At 41.4% G+C, this 19,610-nt stretch overlaps 1 protein-coding gene across 1 annotated transcript; it reads left to right on the top strand.

Moving 5' to 3' along the window:
* The first annotated feature begins 1,948 nt into the window (after positions 1-1,948).
* On the top strand, positions 1,949-19,056 carry LOC104073052 (androgen-induced gene 1 protein-like). The gene is made up of 4 exons (XM_009572705.1): positions 1,949-1,960; positions 5,232-5,347; positions 15,041-15,204; positions 18,386-19,056. Exons 1-4 carry the CDS (start codon positions 1,949-1,951, stop codon positions 18,421-18,423), a joined length of 330 nt encoding a protein of 109 aa, XP_009571000.1. The 3' UTR covers positions 18,424-19,056.
* The last annotated feature ends 554 nt before the right edge of the window (positions 19,057-19,610 follow it).

Raw genomic sequence — 19,610 nt, 5'->3', positions numbered from 1 at the left:
ATAAGTCTCGGGCACGGTGGTGGTCTGCCGCAGGGCAGTTTCCCCAGCAGATGTTGGAGCAGCTGCCCCTGCCAGGGCAGAGGCTTCGACGCGGACGCAGCTTCGCGTGATGGACACAGCCCTCCGGGTCCCGGGCTGCATAAGTTCTGTGGGTGAAGACCCACCTGCAGCCTCCTTGTTCCAGGGAGCACCAGCAGTTCCAGAAGGCTCCCAGTCCATCAGTTATAATGTTGGTGACATCAAAGCTGCAAGGCCTCCTTTATTCTCACTGGGCTTTCGCAGGCTCTTAAGAGCATGGGCTGAATATCACACTGAAGCCCTCTCAGTAGAGATCCACAGTATTTCCATTGAACTAAAATGTCCCATACCCTGTAGTTTTTAGTCTGATCAAATTGAGTAACAAGTCACAGTCTTCTTTTAGTTGAAGTGAATTATAATCACAATTTATGTGATCCCCAAACGGTTTCACCTGCAGAACTTCTGCATACTGACTGGACATCTGAGAAAGCGGATGCTTTTTTAGACTGAACTCCTTGTCGTAAAGGTAGTTCTGGACAGTCTTTACAGATCAGGATGGGCTGACTTGGGAAGATAGCATTGCCATATTTGTGCTAAAGGCAGAAGATACCAATGTACAAAGCTGTCAATTTAGCACCTTTCAAAAAGCTTTAACATTCCCTTTAAAACACAGTTAAGGGAGGAGAAAAGGCCAAGCAAGGTATTGATGAAAACAGTGTTAAAAAAAGCAGCTCTTACTGGTTGGAAGATAAAATATATAATCAGGCTTTCAAGAATGAGCACTTAATTTGCCTAAAGATTATTACAAAACTCATTCTTAATGTACCTGATTTGCATAAAATCTTTTTTTCCAACTACCTGTTGCAGCACACACCTAAAATGGGGAAGCACAGTTCTCCATCTAATCTCAACTTGTCAAGCCAACGTTACAGATGTGCTGCCTATTCGTAATGTGATTTTCCAGTCTCAGATGTCATTAGGCACATATATACCATGTGGGAGGTGGTGCGTATTTTAAAAATATCTTTTAAAGAGTCATTAATGACAGAGTTTCTCTCAGGAAGCAATGGCAGTGGTTCTAGGAATTAATCCACCTGCAGGTCTCGGGGTGGCTTTTTTGCAGTGTGTGCTAATTCAGCTTTACTCAGAGGTTGCTCCTTTGGAGTCAGTATCCCGAGTGTTTTCTGGATCAAATTCTCCATATTATAACCTTCCTGCAAATTCCACCAGAGCTCCGCGCGTTGGGCTGGTTTCTCTCTGTTTTCATGCATCGTTACCAGCAGTTGAAGATTGGGCAAGCCAAATTTCTTCCCCACTTGTAGATGATAGGACCTCAGGAAGCAGTGCTGTGTGGTGGACACAAAATGGGGAGGAAATCGCAGCTTGCTGCTCTGCAGAGACCAGCACTTGCTAGCAGACCTAGCAAGCATAAAGATCTGTCAAAGCTCCCTTCCCTGCTGCAGGGACAGACCGTGACGGGGCACGAGGGGTCTGAGCAGGGCAATGCTGCGGCCAGGTAATGGGGGCTTACGGACACACTTCAACTCACAAGGTGGTCTTGGCAGATGGAACCTTCAGAGAGGGGTTAAAAATGGGTCTGAGGGTCACTGCCTTGGCCCTCCGGAGAAAAAGGGGTTTGTGGCTGGGAGGACACCTTGGCAGGCAGCACCACAGTCGCAGCAGGAGAAGCTGACAGGCTACCTTTTCTTGCAAGTAGATAGAGTTACGGAGCCCAAGCTAAGAGCTCCTGCTAACGATAGGGTTCGTTAGCTCCCTTGCTGCTGCCCCAGCAGGGCTGGGGGCTACCCCTTACCCCAAGCCTGCGGTCACCTCAGGGCACACGTGCAGCGAGTGTCGCCTTCCCGGCTGACGGAGAGGGTGCTCCCTGACATACCCGCAGCATTGCTCAGCTCAAGTCTCCAGTGTCAGCATGGTCATACAGGTAAAACTGTCTCACAGGAGCAGCTGGTCTCAGTGGGAGCAGAATAAGCTGTCCAGGTAAAAATGCAGTTTTGCTTGTAAATACTTAGTCCATAATAAAAGTGCCTTATCAATACAGATTGATAACTAGTTCTAGCATAGTTTACTACTATTACAATACTATACTAGTCATTATACTCTAATTATAAATTTGCCCTTTTCTTAAAGACTTTAAATGGTGCAAAATAACAATTACTGGAAAGCTGTTAGAGCCGCTAATCATCCTCACCATTTAAACCTCCTTGTTATTTGCACTTCCTCATTCCTTAGTCTTCTCACAAGTAAGCCCCTGGAGATGCTTTGACAAACAAGGTGAGAAATGTTGTGCTGTCCTCCAGCCTGCCAGTAAGTAAAAGGGAGCAGTGCCAGAGATACCAGTTGGGCATCTTTGATCAGCACAGCGTGATCTTCAACAAACAAGTCAAGGAAGCACCAATGTTACTTTCTCTCTAAGTCTCAGATTCCCATTGGCCCAAGTTTATTCAGAAATCAGGTGGCAAAAACATTAGAGGGTATGAAATTTCTGGCCTCCTGCAGCTTTCCCAGCCCTGATGGATCCCACTCCAAGCACATTTGACCCCTGCTCACCTTCACTAGGCTTCAGTCCAGGTGCCAGTCTGATTCAAGTTTGGTATTTATAGCTCCAGAGTTTTAATTGGCACTGTTTGACAGAAGGTATCCCTGCCTACAAGATTTCATGTTTTTTAAATTAAGGTTTTTGGAGGGGCTGAAATGGAGGAAAGGGAAATTTTATCTTGGTTGTAGTTTGGGTAAAGCATCTGAAACAGCTTTTTAAAGTGGCAGTTTCACTAGAACATTTTAAACCAAAGTTCATACTCTGGATTTGTAGAACTGCAGTGTTTGCAGGTAGCATCGACATTTGCTGTAACAGACGAAGATCAAAGATACATGTCTCTGATTTTCTCCTTATACTTATAATTGCACTGTACTTTTGACAGGATTTTGTACATAAACTCTTTAGTGATACAGCTCATTATCCTCTTCTTTCCCCCCCTACCTTTAGAAAAGAGCAGAAGGGAGAATTTAGGAAAATAATGACCTATTTTATTATAAAACCACAGGAACTGGGAGGAGGGAAAGGAGAAGAGGACTCTAGATTAAGGGTTGATTGCTGAAATTATTTTAACCACTTTTTAATTGGCAAACTGTTGAGTTGTTAGCATCAATGAAGAGCGCATCAACAAGCAGTATCTAAAGCGGTAAACATTTCAATTGAGAAACGGAGCTCACAAGCTCTGTAACCATCATCCATGTAGTGAAGAGTTAAGACTAAGTGACTGGATGACAAGAATACCTTGTTCAAGAAATATCAAGGGTGGGGTTTGGAGTTAAAAGTCTTTGTTGTCTTCTGGTTTTTTCTCTGAAGAGGTTATGGAGGCAGGGCAGGAGATGTTTGCGCAGGGCAGGAGACATTTGCACAACCTCCAGCTACCCTGCTTTGGGGGCTATGCAGAGTGAGGTACTGATCTCTGTCTGAAGACCTTTTTCATACAGATGTAAGACGTACAGGTGAATCTCCAGGGCTTGCTTTGCTGTCAGTCCCTGTTAATGGACTCTGAAGGTCCTGCACAGTTTATAGACCTCTCCTCTACTAGTGGGCACCTCTATTGCAGACCACATGTAAAACGTCTTTTTCCCTTGATGCTGATTTACATTGTTTAAAGGGATGGGGGCGGAAGAAGTTTTTAAAAGATGAAGAAACTGGAAGCTCCCCTAACTGCTGTATTATCCACCTGACATTCTCCAAATGCCAGTCATTAATTATTAATGCCTTGAAAATCAGAGCAGTTATCCAATTCAAATTACGTTACATCTCTGAGCCAGAGCATTTCCATTATCTTATCATTTCCCATTCAAACAATTCTTCCTTCTCCACAGTTGTTAAAGGCTCAGACCCTGCTCTGTTTCCTCTCATTTGGACCTCTTATCCACGCAAGGATATTTCTACTCTATGTCTGTCCTGCCTTCACGTTGGTGAAAATCGGTGTGAGTTTACAGCATAATTATGACAAACTTACAAATCTGGCCCTCCAGCTGCCCCCAGAACTACACGTGCGCATCTGATGGCAGAACGTGGCCAACGTAAGCCATAACTTTCTTTTCCAGTTGGTGATCAAGTGCTTGGGGAAGGATTGAGCCTGGTTTAGGGCTTAGGCTTCCCTTGCAGTCCTTGCACCTGCAGACCTCCCTGTGGACTGGGCAGGAGAGTTCACAGTCGCAGTCACACCAAGCCCCAGGGCCAAGCTGTTAACCAAAGTAATTCCCTTTAGACACGAGCGATAACTTGTCCCCATGGTGGTAAGGCAGGGTATGTTTCTGAAGTCACCAATAATGCTGGTTCTAGGTGAGCTGTGTATTGAGAAAAGAGGGGGTTTATTTCCTGGCACATTTGTGCTTCACTTATGTATATTTTCATGCCTGCCAGCACTCTGAAATCTAGACATCGAGTGTTGGGGGCAGGCTAGATGCAATTTTTCATGCTGCTGACATTAATTGGATGAACAGACCTTCTCAGAAGGGGCAGTGTAGGAAATGTGTATGGAAAAATGACAAAATAAGGACTTTCACAGCTAAGTAAAGACAAGTGGCTGAAAATGGTTTTTACAGCTTTGGCTTTCATATGTTTCATTTGGGAATCTAAAACGATTTTGCACAACAACTAACAAATTAAGATTCACAACACCTTTCCAAAGAAGATAATTGCTCCCGTCTTACAGATGGAGAAAACAGAGGTATTGAGGCTATCATTTGAAAATATGTCCCCTGTTTTCAAGTCCCCAGATTGAGATACATTTAAACCTAATTCTCAGAAGCATTAAATACTTCAATTTATATTCATTCATTTGGCATTGTTTGTGCCTAGAGTCTCTGAAAATCAGATGCATTGCCTCCTAACTTGAATGGTCAAAATAATTTTGTGATGTGGCAAAGATTGCAAGGCCAGACTGGGGCTGGGACCCACGCCCCTCATGCCACATCCCGTTTTTACTTACTGAGTATCCGCTTGCATTCCTGGCCAAAAGGAAAAGTACATTCTGCTCACTCAGTTTTCCTCTGCTCTCTCGAACAATTGGACATTATAGCAACAATATTGTTTGGGTTATTGATCAACTTTATAGAGTCATTTTACCTTGTCTTTCTAGAACATCAAGAAATTGTCCTCAACTTTTTGTAATTCACCTGGTTTTCCCCCGTTGTTTTCTTTCTTTCAGCATACAACAGTTTTGCCCTTTGTATTAATCGAGATGAGAACAACACATCATCAGTATCCCAGCAGGACCTGTGGACTGGCTGCAGTGTGCACCTTCGCTGTTGGCTATATTTTATGGTAAGGTTTGTACACGCTGTGTTTTCATATTGTATTGGGGGTTTTGTCCTGCTAAATTTGGGCACATATTTCATTATGGATATAATCGCTAACAGATTCACTCTGCATGCCTTGTTTGGTCCAAGACCTGGGCTTTGTCTGGTTTCCCCAGATGCTGATATTTTTAGAAAGTATATGCCAAACCTCACACAACAGGAATTTGTTGAACAATCCCATGTAAGCAGTGGTCTTTCCAAGGGTACATTTTTCAACCTTTTTTCAAGCTAAATGTTTTTCTTGGACCTTAGTTTTATTGCTTAAGGTTTTTGTTCTATCAAATAAAATTGAGAGTAGGCAAATGATTTCCTGCATCAGTATTTAAGCGGCAACAGAAAAGATAGAACACTGTCTTTTTTCTTTACTAGTTCATAAATTCTTTCTGTAAAATTGATTACAGAATAAACCAGTAATCCAAACACTCTGAAGTTTGTTTTTAAAAATGCAAATGTTTGTAAAAAATTAAACTAAAATAGAAATAACCTTTCTTACACAACATTAAATTAAGTTTTTAGTCAGTTCCTATTCAAGCACCTGACTTACATGACAGAGTTTATTTACTTTGGTCATTCTAGCATTTTATTTTCACTAAACCTTTGTTTTATTTACAATGCTCCTTTGATACCGTATATCCTCTATCCTTTCCGCAAACATTTCATGACCCTCTCTTTATTTCTCATATTCTTCCTTCTCGCCTCACAACACCCTTCCCTCAGCTAAGAGGATATTTTCCAAAATTGTGGATAATACTGCTTTTTCCACCAGTCAAGTGAGATAAAACTAATGAGAGAGGAACACAGGCTCAAGGCAGTACTGCCATACTGCTTCAACTACGCAACTTGCCCCTTTGGTCCAATGAAAGAGACAATTCATACATATCCACACACTGAGTGATCATAAAATGCTAGTAATCCAGCTGAAGAGGGATGTTCTGTCCCAGGGCAACAGTCACATTCTGCCATTTGCTTTTATAAACATACATATCCTTCTTAAAAAAAAATAATATTTGTAATTGTAAGATAAGGACAGCCTCATGCAAAAAGCCCCATAATGATTCCTTCAGGAGAAAGGAATTTTTTTTTTTTAACCCATATATAATAATGCATAACTGTGGTATTTCTCAACCTTCCTCTGAAGGGTGCCTAGAGACAGGTTGGCAGAGTTACTGTACCTGTGATCTGACCCGCTATGGCAACTCCTGTTTTCTCAAAATCGTCTCAGTAGGCACATGCGATAGTATTCAATAGGAATAGAAAACTGAAACAATCCAGTTCTGCAAGTGAAATAAAACCAGAGGTTCCTTAAAATCTTTTAAGAAGCTGTTACAGTATCAGTGTGATACTCATATGGCTTGATCCTGCCCACTACAGTGCATCTACATCCTACAGCTAAAAGTACAAAGTAAAAGGAAATTGTAGGACAGGTAAAGCAAGGAAAGAAGATTCTGCATTAAGAAATTAACTACTAAGCAGATACGCAGTTACAGCCTATGATCAGCTCCCTTTGCTTTGGTGTTTATTGGTTTTGCCTACATGTACATTATTTCCAAAATGGATAGGGCTACTCTCAAGTGACTCACCTTCTTCCAAGTTGTGATTTCTCTAAAGATGGTCTAAGACAATTGCTTATTCAGCCTAAAGGTCATCCTGCTAAATTCTGCACTTACAGCCCATTTCTCCTTCTACTCTTATGAAAGAAGGTCTTTGGGGAAGACGGGAGGCAGACACAGGCTACACGTGCCATCATCTGCAAGTTCTGCATGTCTTCAGCCTACAAGTGTTATTGAAGCCTCTATCCAAGATTTGGTTGAGGCTGCAGGCCAAATCTTGGCTCGATGATACCAATACAATGTACTTGACATTCACAGGTTGGAAAAATCTACCAGAAAGTATGAAAAGTGGGATTTTTTCATCCCTCTCACTCAGAGTGTGCCTACCTTTCACAGCTGAGGTCCACTATCTTCCTGCTGCTAAGTGACCACATTGAAGGAGAGACCTTAATCACTTAGAGGGTTTGGAATTGCTTAATTCAGATTTGCTGCCCTGTTGGTGTACCTTTTAGACCTCTCAAGGTTAGCACAGTGCATTAAAATGAGACTACACCTGCAAATGACCTAGTTACATACAGCCTGGTGGAACATCCTTCCTTTGTAGCTTTGGTTGTCCATGGGTCCCCTGCTGGGGCTTAGTTCTTGGTTTATGTTTTTTTACCTAGAAGTTAGGGATCTGCCGCTTGAGAATTTGTCCTTCTCCCTACGTTATTCTTCCCTCAGCAGAAGTGTTTTCACTGCAACTCTCTCAGGATAAAGTGGAGACAGTTGCTAATCAGATGTTGTCTATGTTTTGCCCTTGAATTTTGAACTCTCTCCCCATCTCAGCTGAAACCTTCTTACCACGCTACATGATTTATGTATCACGTCGCACTTTGTACTGTAAAGGAGCATACAGGAGGATATTGTTTAGGTTTGATTTTGTTAATGCATTTTTTTCAACTCCAAGTAGAGGAGAGCTTCTGTTTTATTTCATATGTGACTGAATCTTTCACATATGGAAGAGATGGTGGAGTAGCAAGCTTTTATTATATATATTTGATAAATGAGAAAACAGACAAACAATTCTGAATGGAATCACTGAAGTTGGAAGAACATAGCTAAATAACTTGATATCCCTTGAGCATTATTCAGAGACATGTTATCTGAGAAACATCCTTTCTTGAAGAGTAAAACCTTTTTCTATTTTTCTTTCTGGTTTTTTTGCATTCTCTCCCTTCAGTCAGAGAGCATTTGAGTAGGCACACTTAGCTCATGAGCTCTCTGCGAGGGGGAGCTCTCCCTTACTCTTACAGAACTGTGCCCAGGCAGCGCACTCATAGATTTGCATTGCCTGTCACAGACCATACGTGGACTTTCAGGATCAAGGCCATGGGATAAGACAGGAAAGGCCGATTGGCTTTATTTAGCGTGGCTTGAAAAGGTCACAATTTGTATTGAATTGTTAAATCTAGACAGTGCTAAGAAAACCCAAGAGCTTGCCAGTACTACCAGAAAATACTGCCAATGGGTGTATGGAGTTGGTTGTCAAGGAGCAGAAAAGAGCCAGAAATGTGTTGCTCCTTGTAATAAGAATGACCTCATGGTAACTAATATCAGAGCCTAATATGTCCCTAAAATAAACTGAGACAAATACGTTTATTTAAAATGGTTTTCTTGTTCCCTCTGCTTTTGAGCGCTTGAGGATGCCAAAAAAACAGACCCTAAGAACCTGACTCCCCTGCTCTAGTCATGCTGGGCTACATGTTTGGGAGCAAAAGACTTGATCTGCTCTCTCGTTGCTTTCTCAAATCCACATGTGCCAAGCTTGGACTTGATTCATTCTTTCATTCTTTGATAAATCCATTTAAAGAGCTCAGGTACCTTTAAACTTTCATTTGAAAATAAAGTTTCTCTTGAAGTGACTTTAGGAGAGTTCTGTAGATTTGCCAAGGGAGAGTGTTTAGATGGGGTAATTTGCTGAATTCTTCTTGAACGAATTTAAGAAAGGAATGTACACTGAGAATTTGGAATGAATTTGAGATCGATGCTGTCAGCCTTGCTGTAGGATTTCCACTAGCAATTCTCCATAGAAGGAGAGGAGGATCAGAAAGAGAGATGTTGGCAAAGGGATAAGAGTGCAGGCTGCTAGGACAAATCTTGACATTCAGAAGAGAGAGGTGGAGAGTTAGAGCATGAAGCTTGGTGGGAATTGACAGCCATATCAATAAAGAAGGGCAGGATTGAGAAACCAGAAGGATTTCTGAGGTGGCTGGCGCCGATGGAGCAGGAGAGACACAGCATGGCTGTGCTAGGGTGTGCTGAGGGTCTGTGTGTAGGGAGGGGGTCACGAATGCTTTTGGAAGTGAGCACTGGGGACAGAAGTTCAATAGAGGTCAGAGGAATCGGTGGTTGAGGGAAAAACAAGTGAAAAGTCCTTGAAGCAAGTAAAAGAGATGAACTAGAACCATGGATTAAAAGAGAAATGGGTAAGGAAATGTGCAGCTCACAGGTCAGCAGCTTGAAAGCTGAAATCATGCAAGTAAGTGGGAAAAGCCAGGAGGGGGAGAGAGAGACAGGCTTTGAAATCAGAGTGGAAGGCTGATGGAGAGGTGGGTGATAGATGAGACAATGCAGAGGAGGAGAAAAGAGTTGGAGCCAGAGCTACTCAGAACAGGAAAGAGTAGGAAGAAGTAGAAACAGCAGAAATAGGCCAGGAGAAGATTAGCGTCCCCTGTACCTGACCCAGAAGAAGGGTGGGAGAGCAGAAGTGCTTTCAGCAAGAGAAGGCTGGATGGATCCTCAGTCTGTTAGGTCTGACATAGCCATTATGGACTGTTACATTCTGGCTCCCCTCCACCTCCACATCCTCAAATGTTTCAGTCAAAGAAACAGTACAATCACAGATGACATGCATGGATAATACATTCTCACTTGCTTGTGCAGCTCCTTAAAATATAGCTCAGGAAGGCATAGCAACCATTACTATATTTAAAATGAAATATTATTTATCAAAATAGATGACTTCCAAAGATGACAACACCTTACAGCGAATCTGCAGAGTTTCTGTCATTCTAGCTACCTGTACATAAACACAAATTTCTGCTAAGCTTTGTTAATCGCAGAGGATGCCAGCACCGTGTCATGCTGAGTATGTTTTGCATGTGAAATTATTTGCTGCTGCAGTTGCAGGACTTGTCTTCTTCTGACTGCGTAAGCCTCTCCATACCAGTAGCACAGTCCCACATGACCCACGTATTGTTCAGCACCACTCAGATCAATGGAGAAGAAACTGGAACAAGACAGGATGATTGCTGTTAGTTCCTAACTGATGACTGTTTATTGGACTTATTTTTTAGTCTTTAAAACTTCTAAACAATGTACATTCCTGGTGTAGGTAACTTAGGCCTGGCTGGCGCTATTGTAAGAAGCCTAGCATCTTAATGTGGCTGAGATCTTAACACTTCTGATCAGATGCAGAACAAGCTGTCCTATGTTTTTTGGGGAGGGAGGGAAATCATAAGGATTTATGAAAATGTGTCTCACATCAGTTGGTATTAGAAATCAAAGGTAGAACAGATCTAGTGTTGGTCATTGTGCTCCTGCCTCTGAAAGCACAGGGTTGGTCCCTACTCTATAACCACAAATGATTTGTTCGTTCAAGTTTTGAATGACTCAGCTGCTGTAAGCCCATCACCTCCTGTGGGAGACGTTCCACAATTCAATAGTTCTGGGTAAAGTTCTCCCTTTCTGTGGAAGAGAGCGATGCTAGGAAAGATCATGAAATAAAAACATAGAAAATGCCCATGTTCTGTTGTGTGGTAAAGAGTAGCCACAAAGGGAACTGGCCTAGGATTTGTTTGGGACCAAGGATTCAGCCATCCTTTCTGCCAGACGGTGGAAACCTGAACAGCACAGAAGGTGTGGGAAAGGATTTGCTGCTGCAAGAAGTAACCAGAAAGGAACTGCCACAGTAGATCAGAGTAGTCATGTATCCAGGCTCTAGCTGTAGCTAGATGTAGCTAATGGCAGATACTTCAGGAGAAGATATAGCAGGCCATTTTGGAATAACCAGACTGTAAGGAAAGTTTTCTCCCAACACCTGTGTCAAAAAGTAGATGCTTGGATCCTTCAGTCTTGATGATTTATATCCCTTGTACTCTTTGAACGTAAGCATAACTATACACATTCTTATTGCTTGTCCAGTCTCCTGACTTCAGAAGCTTGCTAGAGTTGCATGATACAGGCCAGAGAAGAGGAGTAGACTAGACTTCCAAAATTTTATACTTCAAAACTTTTTTGAATATCTTGATTTCAGTGATGCATCGCTGAAAGATAGGGTAGAGCATTCCAGAGGTTAATTGGGTAACATGCAGAAAGATATTTCTTGTCTCTGAGTTCTGTTGAAGTGCTGCTTCTGTTACGAGGAAGAGCACTGGGAGCTCTTCAGCCATTTTATGACATGCATTATTATTCTGTGTCCTTTCATTCACTGCTCTTGAAAAATTACACAGCCCCTCATCTAGTCATTCCCGTTTCCAGAACACGTAGTACTGATTGTTGTTTGGCTGCAGATTTCGCTGAAGGACTCAACTTGGGCAGGAAATGGGTGGAGACTCTCAGAGTTCAGACCACAATGTGCCGCCAAGCTGTGATGCTTGTGCAAGTATATCGAGACTCCTGTGGCTGAGAGAAGCCATCATGAAGCAGCAACCATTTTCTGCAACATGTCTCCCATTGCAAAGTCTTTCGGGTGTCATGGTTATCTGCCATTATATCCACGTGTTGAGCTTGCTTCTACCAGGACTAAGTTTTACACATGCTGTTGTAACAGCTGCATTACTCAAAACGACAGGTAGAGCACACATATACCACAAGGTTCTGACAATTTTTTGTAGTTACTTTTACTCATTAACAAAAGATCTATAGCCAAAGAATAAATACACATGTATCTTCTCTGCCTAGTTTTCATTTCCTCCTGATTACTTTGCTAGGAGAGATACAGCATCTACTGTATACTAGAAGTGAAAAACAGCGACAAAGTCAAATTTTTGACAGATTTGTTAAAAAGAAGCAATATTGTGTGTTTTCAAATAGCTTTTTCTGATTTCTACACCAGCTGGTTGAAAATTTCTGAAAATCACTACTTCTTTTAACAGACACTTTAATTTGAATACAGTGTGTGAATATTTTCATTCCTTCTTTTCTTACCAGTTCTAACAAATGGCTAAATGAGCTCGATGACCTGTAACACATTCATCTTTGAAAACACATGGTTATGTCTACATGGGCTGCCATGGAACCAAAACACAGGGAGGTCCAAGTTTATTTTATCTTCTTAAAAGTAGCTGGTCCAGTTTTAGCTTAAACTTTTTCTCCTCCATTTATTTTTATCTAAACGACCCCTTTTTTATACCTGTTCAATAACAGGGTCTTAAATTGGATCTAGATTTGCACTCCTAAGTAGATCTTAATGTATGTTCCCCTGTGCTTATCTAATAATGAGGTTGGACAGGAATAATGACTACTAGAATTGCAACGTTGAAGGCATTCATTAACATTAGTAATCAGCAATCTTGTGTGGAAGCTTTATGCCTACGGTTGATCAGCCTTTTATTGTGCGGCGTCGGGATAGCTTGTATTCAAGCAGGAACGAACCCGCCAAGAAAGGCCATCAGGTGAGGTTTCCATGGCAGCCGTCGTCCCTTTGCAGCTCCCGTTTGTGGTATAGGCAGTGCAGGAATAGTCAGTGTGTCACTGCTCTGTGGAGAGAAGGCTAACATTACTCCATCCCGATGTAGGGAGTGGCGTGGTACAACTCATTTTAAGGAAGATCAGGGCGGCTGATCAGGTGGGTTTGTGACCACTGTCTCCCAAGTGGTGCTCGGTACCTCTTGTGCTCAAAGCATGAGTTCCTACGGTGTGGCTGCACCGGGGACAGGCGTACAACAGCTACACTGAACAACGCATGAGCAGTATCGCCAAGCAATGAATGGGCTCCCGTGCTGGGCGGCAGAGAGCAGAGTGCATGAGCTGTACTCAAAGACTCTGAACTAACCAGAGATCGCTGACATTTGGGAGCTCATCAGTGACTCATTGGTTGGATTTAGAAAATATTCCCTCTTTCCAGCATAATTGCGTTCTAGTAAATGCCACTTCTACTTGGTTCATGAAGTTGGCTACATAGGTGCAGTTTAGAGGTCCCTTGAAAAGTCCCTCTGTAAAGGTGCTTTATAGTGCTGGGCAGTTTCATCACACCAGAGAAAGTAAGTGAAAAAGAAGCACTGTCTTTTTATCAAGCTTTTTCCTTGGAGCTTGTCTTTCGCAGAATGATCATAAACCGAAAGCAAATGAAACTGAAAAACGTTAGGCAATAATAGACTCCCCACTAAGCCAACCCGGGAGTAGAGGACATCCCATTACCTTCTACCCAACTGTCCCATCTTTTCCTTCGATCGAGAGGAACATGGTATCCCCTGTTACCATGGGTTACAAAGGAACCCTTTATTTTTTCACAGATACCTTTATTTTGTCAGGTTAATTCTGGCACAGAAGAATGTTGTGGAAAATAACTGTAAAGTACAGAGATCATCTTCTATATGTGAACTCATTTGGAGAAAGGGTTTTTAATCTGCATTTAGATCGTGCAGATTAATTTACTGACACATGTAAATTCCTACATGAAGTGTCCAACTGTTAAGGTTTTGGCTGTAATAAAAGCTTTCCTAAGGAGGGGGGAAGCTATGACAACCATGTACATTTCCAGGGTGATGGATAATCATTAAACAGGGATTCTGTACTTGCTGTGTGACAGGCATTTATGGTAACAGTTTTGGGTGGACTTCTGTGTCTCTGCCCTTCAGGAGCTTATGACTGTTGATCTAGAGATCAAAAGTCTTCCTTAAACAAATAGAAGTATCAGCAAGTGAAGCAAATCTTATGGACGTGGAAATCCCTATCAATAATAGTCTGTGCAGCTGCTGAGTCTTCTCTAGCAGTGCTTCACTGTGAGCTTCTCTCTCAAATTGCCAGGTCAGAAAGGAAGAGATTTACATTCTTGAAGAGAGCCCAGCAGCTCACGGGCACCAGCGTGTCTCCACTGAGCACTTTTCCCGGTTAGCCTCCGTGATGTTTGCTCAGTTGTTTGGCAGCATTTGCCTTTCTTAGCTCCCACCTACTGGAACGTATGGACTTGCTCTGCTCCCTCTGACTTCACCACTCACCACATCAGATCTCAACACAAAAGCTATCCCTTCAAAGGGTGTCCATTGCAGTCACACACAGCGAAACCACATATCTGGAGTGCTTCTTCAGGCTGCACTGCAGTAAAGCTGACACCCTGTCTCTTGGGTTAGTGTACCAACAATCTCCACTGTAGCTGAATGCTAAAAATCTCTGTCACCAGCAAACCACCATCATTCCTTTTCCTTTACTGTATATTGAGTGTGGAGCTGGGCAGAATTTCACTGATGAGGTGGTTTCTTTTTTTTTTTTTTTTTTAATGTTTATCCTGCCTAGAGAAAAATGACTAGATCCCAAATAGTACCAGGTGACCAAAAGAAAAGGAGGAGCAACCTAAAATACAGGTGCTGAAGAAATTATTCTCTCAAAAAGAAGCTGAACCATATGTTTCTGGCAAACCCAAAAACTGTAGCAAGGAGAAGCAGCAGAAACACACAAATGAGTACAAAATGAAAGAAGGACATTACAGAAAGCAGAGCGTTGGGCTGTGTAGAAGAGGCTGGAGAACCCTGAATGCTCTTTGGATAAAGAACCTGCTTGGAACAGAGGGTGCTGCAGTTTCCACGCTGCCGCACGGAACAGGGGTGTGTATTCCTCATAAATATAAATGCAGTAAGGAAATACCTGCCTACATCAGAACATGAAAATTGGCCAACTGCTCATATTAAATTTAAAACAAAGCAGTAAGAATGTGGGAAATCAGTCATAGTTTCATCATTTGTGATGTCTGTTCTGGGTGGATGTCATCCAGGTGCTCCAGTTCAGTTGCAACTTGCAGTCCTTTCAAATAATTGCTTTTCAGTTACAGTAGCTAAGCCTATAGCCCAATCCACTTTAGAAAAACAGGGCTGTAAGAGTCAGTACTTGTTATTTTTGTTTTGTTTCAGGGTGTGCTGGATTCACCACGTTACAGGAGTGTGGGTGTACCCGCTTCTTGAGCACCTCAGCCCAGGTGTCAAAATAATCTTTTTTGCAGCTGCTACTGTAATAATTAACATATTCTACTTGGTGGGAGAGGTCCTGAACAACTACATCTGGGATACCCAAAAATGTGAGTATTGTTTTAGGAATATTAACTGATGAAATACACCGTCGGGACTTGAGAATGCTCCCCTGAAAGCTGAGAAGATTTTAAGCTGGCTAAAACAAAGGAGAATGACAGCAGTTCTTCTGAAACATCTTGCTTGCTTGCTCTTTAAAGCAGCCGGATGAACGAAATGGCTGCTGGAGAGCATGATGAGCTATGAATATGTATTCTTTTTTATAACTTCCAATACTAATTTAAGAGCTGTTGGCAATTACCTGAGAGGTTTACAACCCACTTGGTTTACAACCCACTTATTAGCTGATGAACCCATTAAATGCAGCTAGAATAAAGTATCATTCTGTGGGAATGCTGTTAATGGTAAGCTTAGACTTAGAAATAAAAATATATTCTTTTAGTATTTTCAGGTGTAAGGTGTTTTCTGCTTATAAATTTACTCAAGAAAAATGAATATGTTCATGTCAGTGAAATAAGGAATGAAAGATCACCTTAGTGTGGGGTAAGCAAACTGTGCAGACTCTACATCATCTACCCTGCCTGGGCCACCCATTGCTGAGTAGAGGAAAAAGGAAAATAAGACAAACACAAGATTAAAAGTAGGTTCCTTTAATCTATGAAAGATGGTTTTCATTTATCAAATTGCCCAAAATAAGCAAACAACATTCATAATTGCCGCAGTGGCAAATCACAACTGGAGTGAAATTCATGTTCCATGGGAATTCTGTCATTATATTAGTTGGGCCCCAAACACGTTGGGACCGTATGAACAGCCTGTATCCCCTTTTGGGAAACTTAGTGTGCACTGGTTAAAACACTGTAAATTCACATGGTAGTTTATTGCACACACAAATCTCTTTTAACAAGTCCTCTAGTACTAGGTAAAACCTAATGCCAGAAGCTCAAAGCAGTTTTACTTGCCATTTGCGCATATTAGCACCCGGCTATAAAGTGTCTTTTTGGTTTTGCTCTAGAACCAGCGATCATTGGTCACAGTGTTCAAGTCTGGTTTTCAGTCCTCAGTTTGGTGCCACGTTCACATCTATTTAACTTATTTAAGTTAATTCAGGAAAAAAGTTTCTAAAAAAGGCAGCCGCAAGGAATAATCTCACTTGACCTAAGTCCTGTATGAAGAATAATAATGTGGTGAAGAATCACATGTTCTTACCAAGTCCATGAATAAGTAAATGGTGGAAAATGGTGGAAAATGGTGGAAATATGCATACATATTCCACAGTATGCATAACAAAATCCCTGGTTCTTGTGGCCCTCCACCCTAGAGGAGCTAACGTCAATGGGGTCATTCTGCCAACCTCTTCCAAGGTTCACCATGGCCGCCTTATCCTCTCCATCATTTCCTTGATTTGGTTAAAGAATATTGATCCAAAGTCCTTTGTGGCTCAAGCACTTGCAAACCAGAAAATGCCATGAGTCACCTGCTGGTTTGCTGTGCTTGAAACACCTTGCATAAACCTAACCTGAAGCGTATGGCAGGCACACGACAAACAGCAGAGATGTAAAATAATGCCAGTCTGTCACCATGCGAGACTTGGGAAAATATTACTTGAAAACTGTACATTTAAAAGGAGCTTTTGAGCAGTAGGCTTGCAAATTAAAGCAGTTTGCCATGAGAAGATTTCTGGGGTGAGAGGGGGGTGGTTTGGGTTTGGAGTTTTTTTCCTTTTCCTCTGGAGATGCATTAAATAAAACCTCACTACTGACAAAATGATTTGCAGTTAGTTTTCCCAAGTTAAACCACAAACATGGTAGGCAAGGAAAAATTTGCCCTTTGTACAAGCCAGTGTCTGTCCACAGTTTTGAGGGTATCTTCTATTTGATGCATCTGCAGTAGAGTGCTTCAGAAGAAAGGAAAGAGGCTCTTTCAAAAAGGCAAATAAAACAGCTCATTTAAAACTATTGGAAAAGCTCCTTCCAGCAGAAAGCAAAAGACTCAAGATTGGCTCTTGAGCAGCCTTGTAAAGCCACTGTAATCTTTTGGACCCAGCCTCTTGTTTTGGTTGTTAAACCTTCAACTGTGGCTCTTCCATTACATTGGTTTGCCAGCAACACCCAGGGCCATTGTACTTGGGCAGCTGGCAATGTGCAGACCCATTTGTTTCCGTGCTGCTTCTTTCAGCAAGGCAGCTTTGCAGTTGTGCTTTCTAACTGCAGATGGGTCTTATTGTTTCCTGTAATGGAATTAATTAACTATGTTTCTAAGTGACTTTCAGTGTACCTACCATGTATGCATATATTGCATTAGCAGGTGATCTTACTTGTGACTGGATTTTCCTTTCAGCATTCTCAAACATTGCTTCTCTTTTGCGTTCAGTCCTCAGAAGTCTTTCTTTTCCAGCATGCAGCAGGCCTGAAAACCTCCAAAAGAAATATTTGTATTTGAGATGTCTGGCAGAGAGGGCTTAGTCAGAAGAACAATACTTTTGTCAGATACCAATAGTAATTCATTGTCCAGGAACAGGCACATGAAATAGCTGAATGTTTCCATTGCCAGAAAAAACACAATCTGCTGCCCAGCCCAGACTTTGCTCAGCATAGAAAAGAGACAAGTCCTGCAGCAAGGATAAGTTCTTTAAGGAGCCCTACACTCAACTCAGCCCTCCTGATATTACTGAAAGTCATGGCCGTTAGAAGAAGAGAGAGGTGCCCTATCAACAGTAATTGATTCTTCATTCTCATACTCTCAAAAAAGGGAGATGTACTTGCATATATTTAAAAATCCAATGCTGAAATGGAGGGGGGGTTAAAGTTATTGAATTCTGAAACACAATTTTAAAAACTTGCTTTCAAATAAAGTTGGCTGCTTAGCTTCAGCTATAATAACATCTACTTTAATTTGCTCGTAGGTAAGCAGAGGAGGTGAGGGAACTAACTGTTCCCAGACCCCTGCAGCCATCAAAGGCTGAGCGTGCGGCAGGGGGTTAGGCTGATTTGAAAATAGTCCGGAGGGAGGGCGGATTGTGCAGTTCATTACTGGACAACCACTGCCATCAGGTGTGCAGATGCTCTTTTCGTTCACAGCAGGTGAGGTAACACATGCAAGAGCATGTGATCAAGTAGGGGAGAAACAACAGCAACAGAGGGAAAAGAAAGATCAATGCGTTAGAGTAAGTAAACTCTTCATTTTTATTCATTCAGAGATTTTTAATAGCTGTTCTCCATATGTTTTCAGGTATTGAAGAAGGAAAAGAAAAGCCGAAATTGGACTGAACAATAGAGGCAACATGGAGGATTGTTTATGATTCTATGGAAGATTTCTCATCCCCGACAGAGGTTGGCATGGAGAGGAATCTTTTGGAAAGGAGGAAGTTTAATGGGCCCTCTGCTCAGTGCAGGGATATTTTTGGGTTTTTTATGGGGGGAAAATGATTTTAGCAGAGAATAATAATAATGTTTCAACCTCCATTCCTATTCCTCCACGCTTGCATGTGACATACACATATAAGATGTATATTTATCTCCACGGCATTCTCAATGTGCATTTCTTGCATCAAATAAGTCATTAAATCATTAAGTCATTAAATCTTTTCACTTCCACCAAGAAGAACAATGAGTCCATTCTGTGTATTGTTTGAGAAAAGCTTAACCAGATAGGTCTAATATGGGGAAACCAAACAATCCTATATATTTCAAAGTACAGTGTAAAAATGCAGTAGAAGTTAATTGCATGAATGTATCCGAAGAAGAATTCAATCTGACTGAAATATTAATGTAACACTATGTAACAGCTGCCTTAAATCGGTGATATTAATAGTTTTATCGGTCCAGTAGAATCTTAATTTGCAGTGTTAGACTATCTGAATACGATACAACTTTTCTTAAATAGGCCTAAATAAAGATCAAATGAAACCTGCGTTTCTGTTTCTTCATGCTGATTTTTGAAATTCTAGATGGATTGATGGCATTTGAATGATATATTTTCAGGTTTTCCAGCATCAACTGTAGATTATATTATTTCTACATGAAGATTTTTCTTCTTCCTTTCCTAGTACAAGACCTGGTCCTGCATTTTCAAGTTGTAAGTTCTCAATAGATGGGCTGAGCTGTTAGTGTTGTACCAGAGAGAGCATTTAAGCCTTACTTCGGGAAGGCACGTAAGCAAATGTTTAAAGTTAAACATATGCCTGTTTGTATTAGGAATTCAGTTGCAAAATACTAGCGATCATTTAAACTTGACAGGATTCTATTTAATTATCAGACAATCAAGAAGGAACTCTAGTAGGCAGAAAAATTGTCTAGAATTAAAATGAATGGAATAATTTTCAGCAAGAAATTATTTATAAAAAAGTAACTTTAAGATCCAAATGTCTTGGTATTCACATCACATTTATTCATTAGTGTATTTAGATATATTTATTTGAACACATGCAGAGTACTTCGAAGATGTATAATGTTAA

This window comes from Fulmarus glacialis, unplaced genomic scaffold (genome assembly GCF_000690835.1).
Source record: "Fulmarus glacialis isolate BGI_N327 unplaced genomic scaffold, ASM69083v1 scaffold36412, whole genome shotgun sequence".
NCBI lineage: Eukaryota > Metazoa > Chordata > Aves > Procellariiformes > Procellariidae > Fulmarus > Fulmarus glacialis.
Note: the sequence above shows the minus strand (reverse complement) of the source record. Positions and strands in the feature narration are given on the sequence as shown.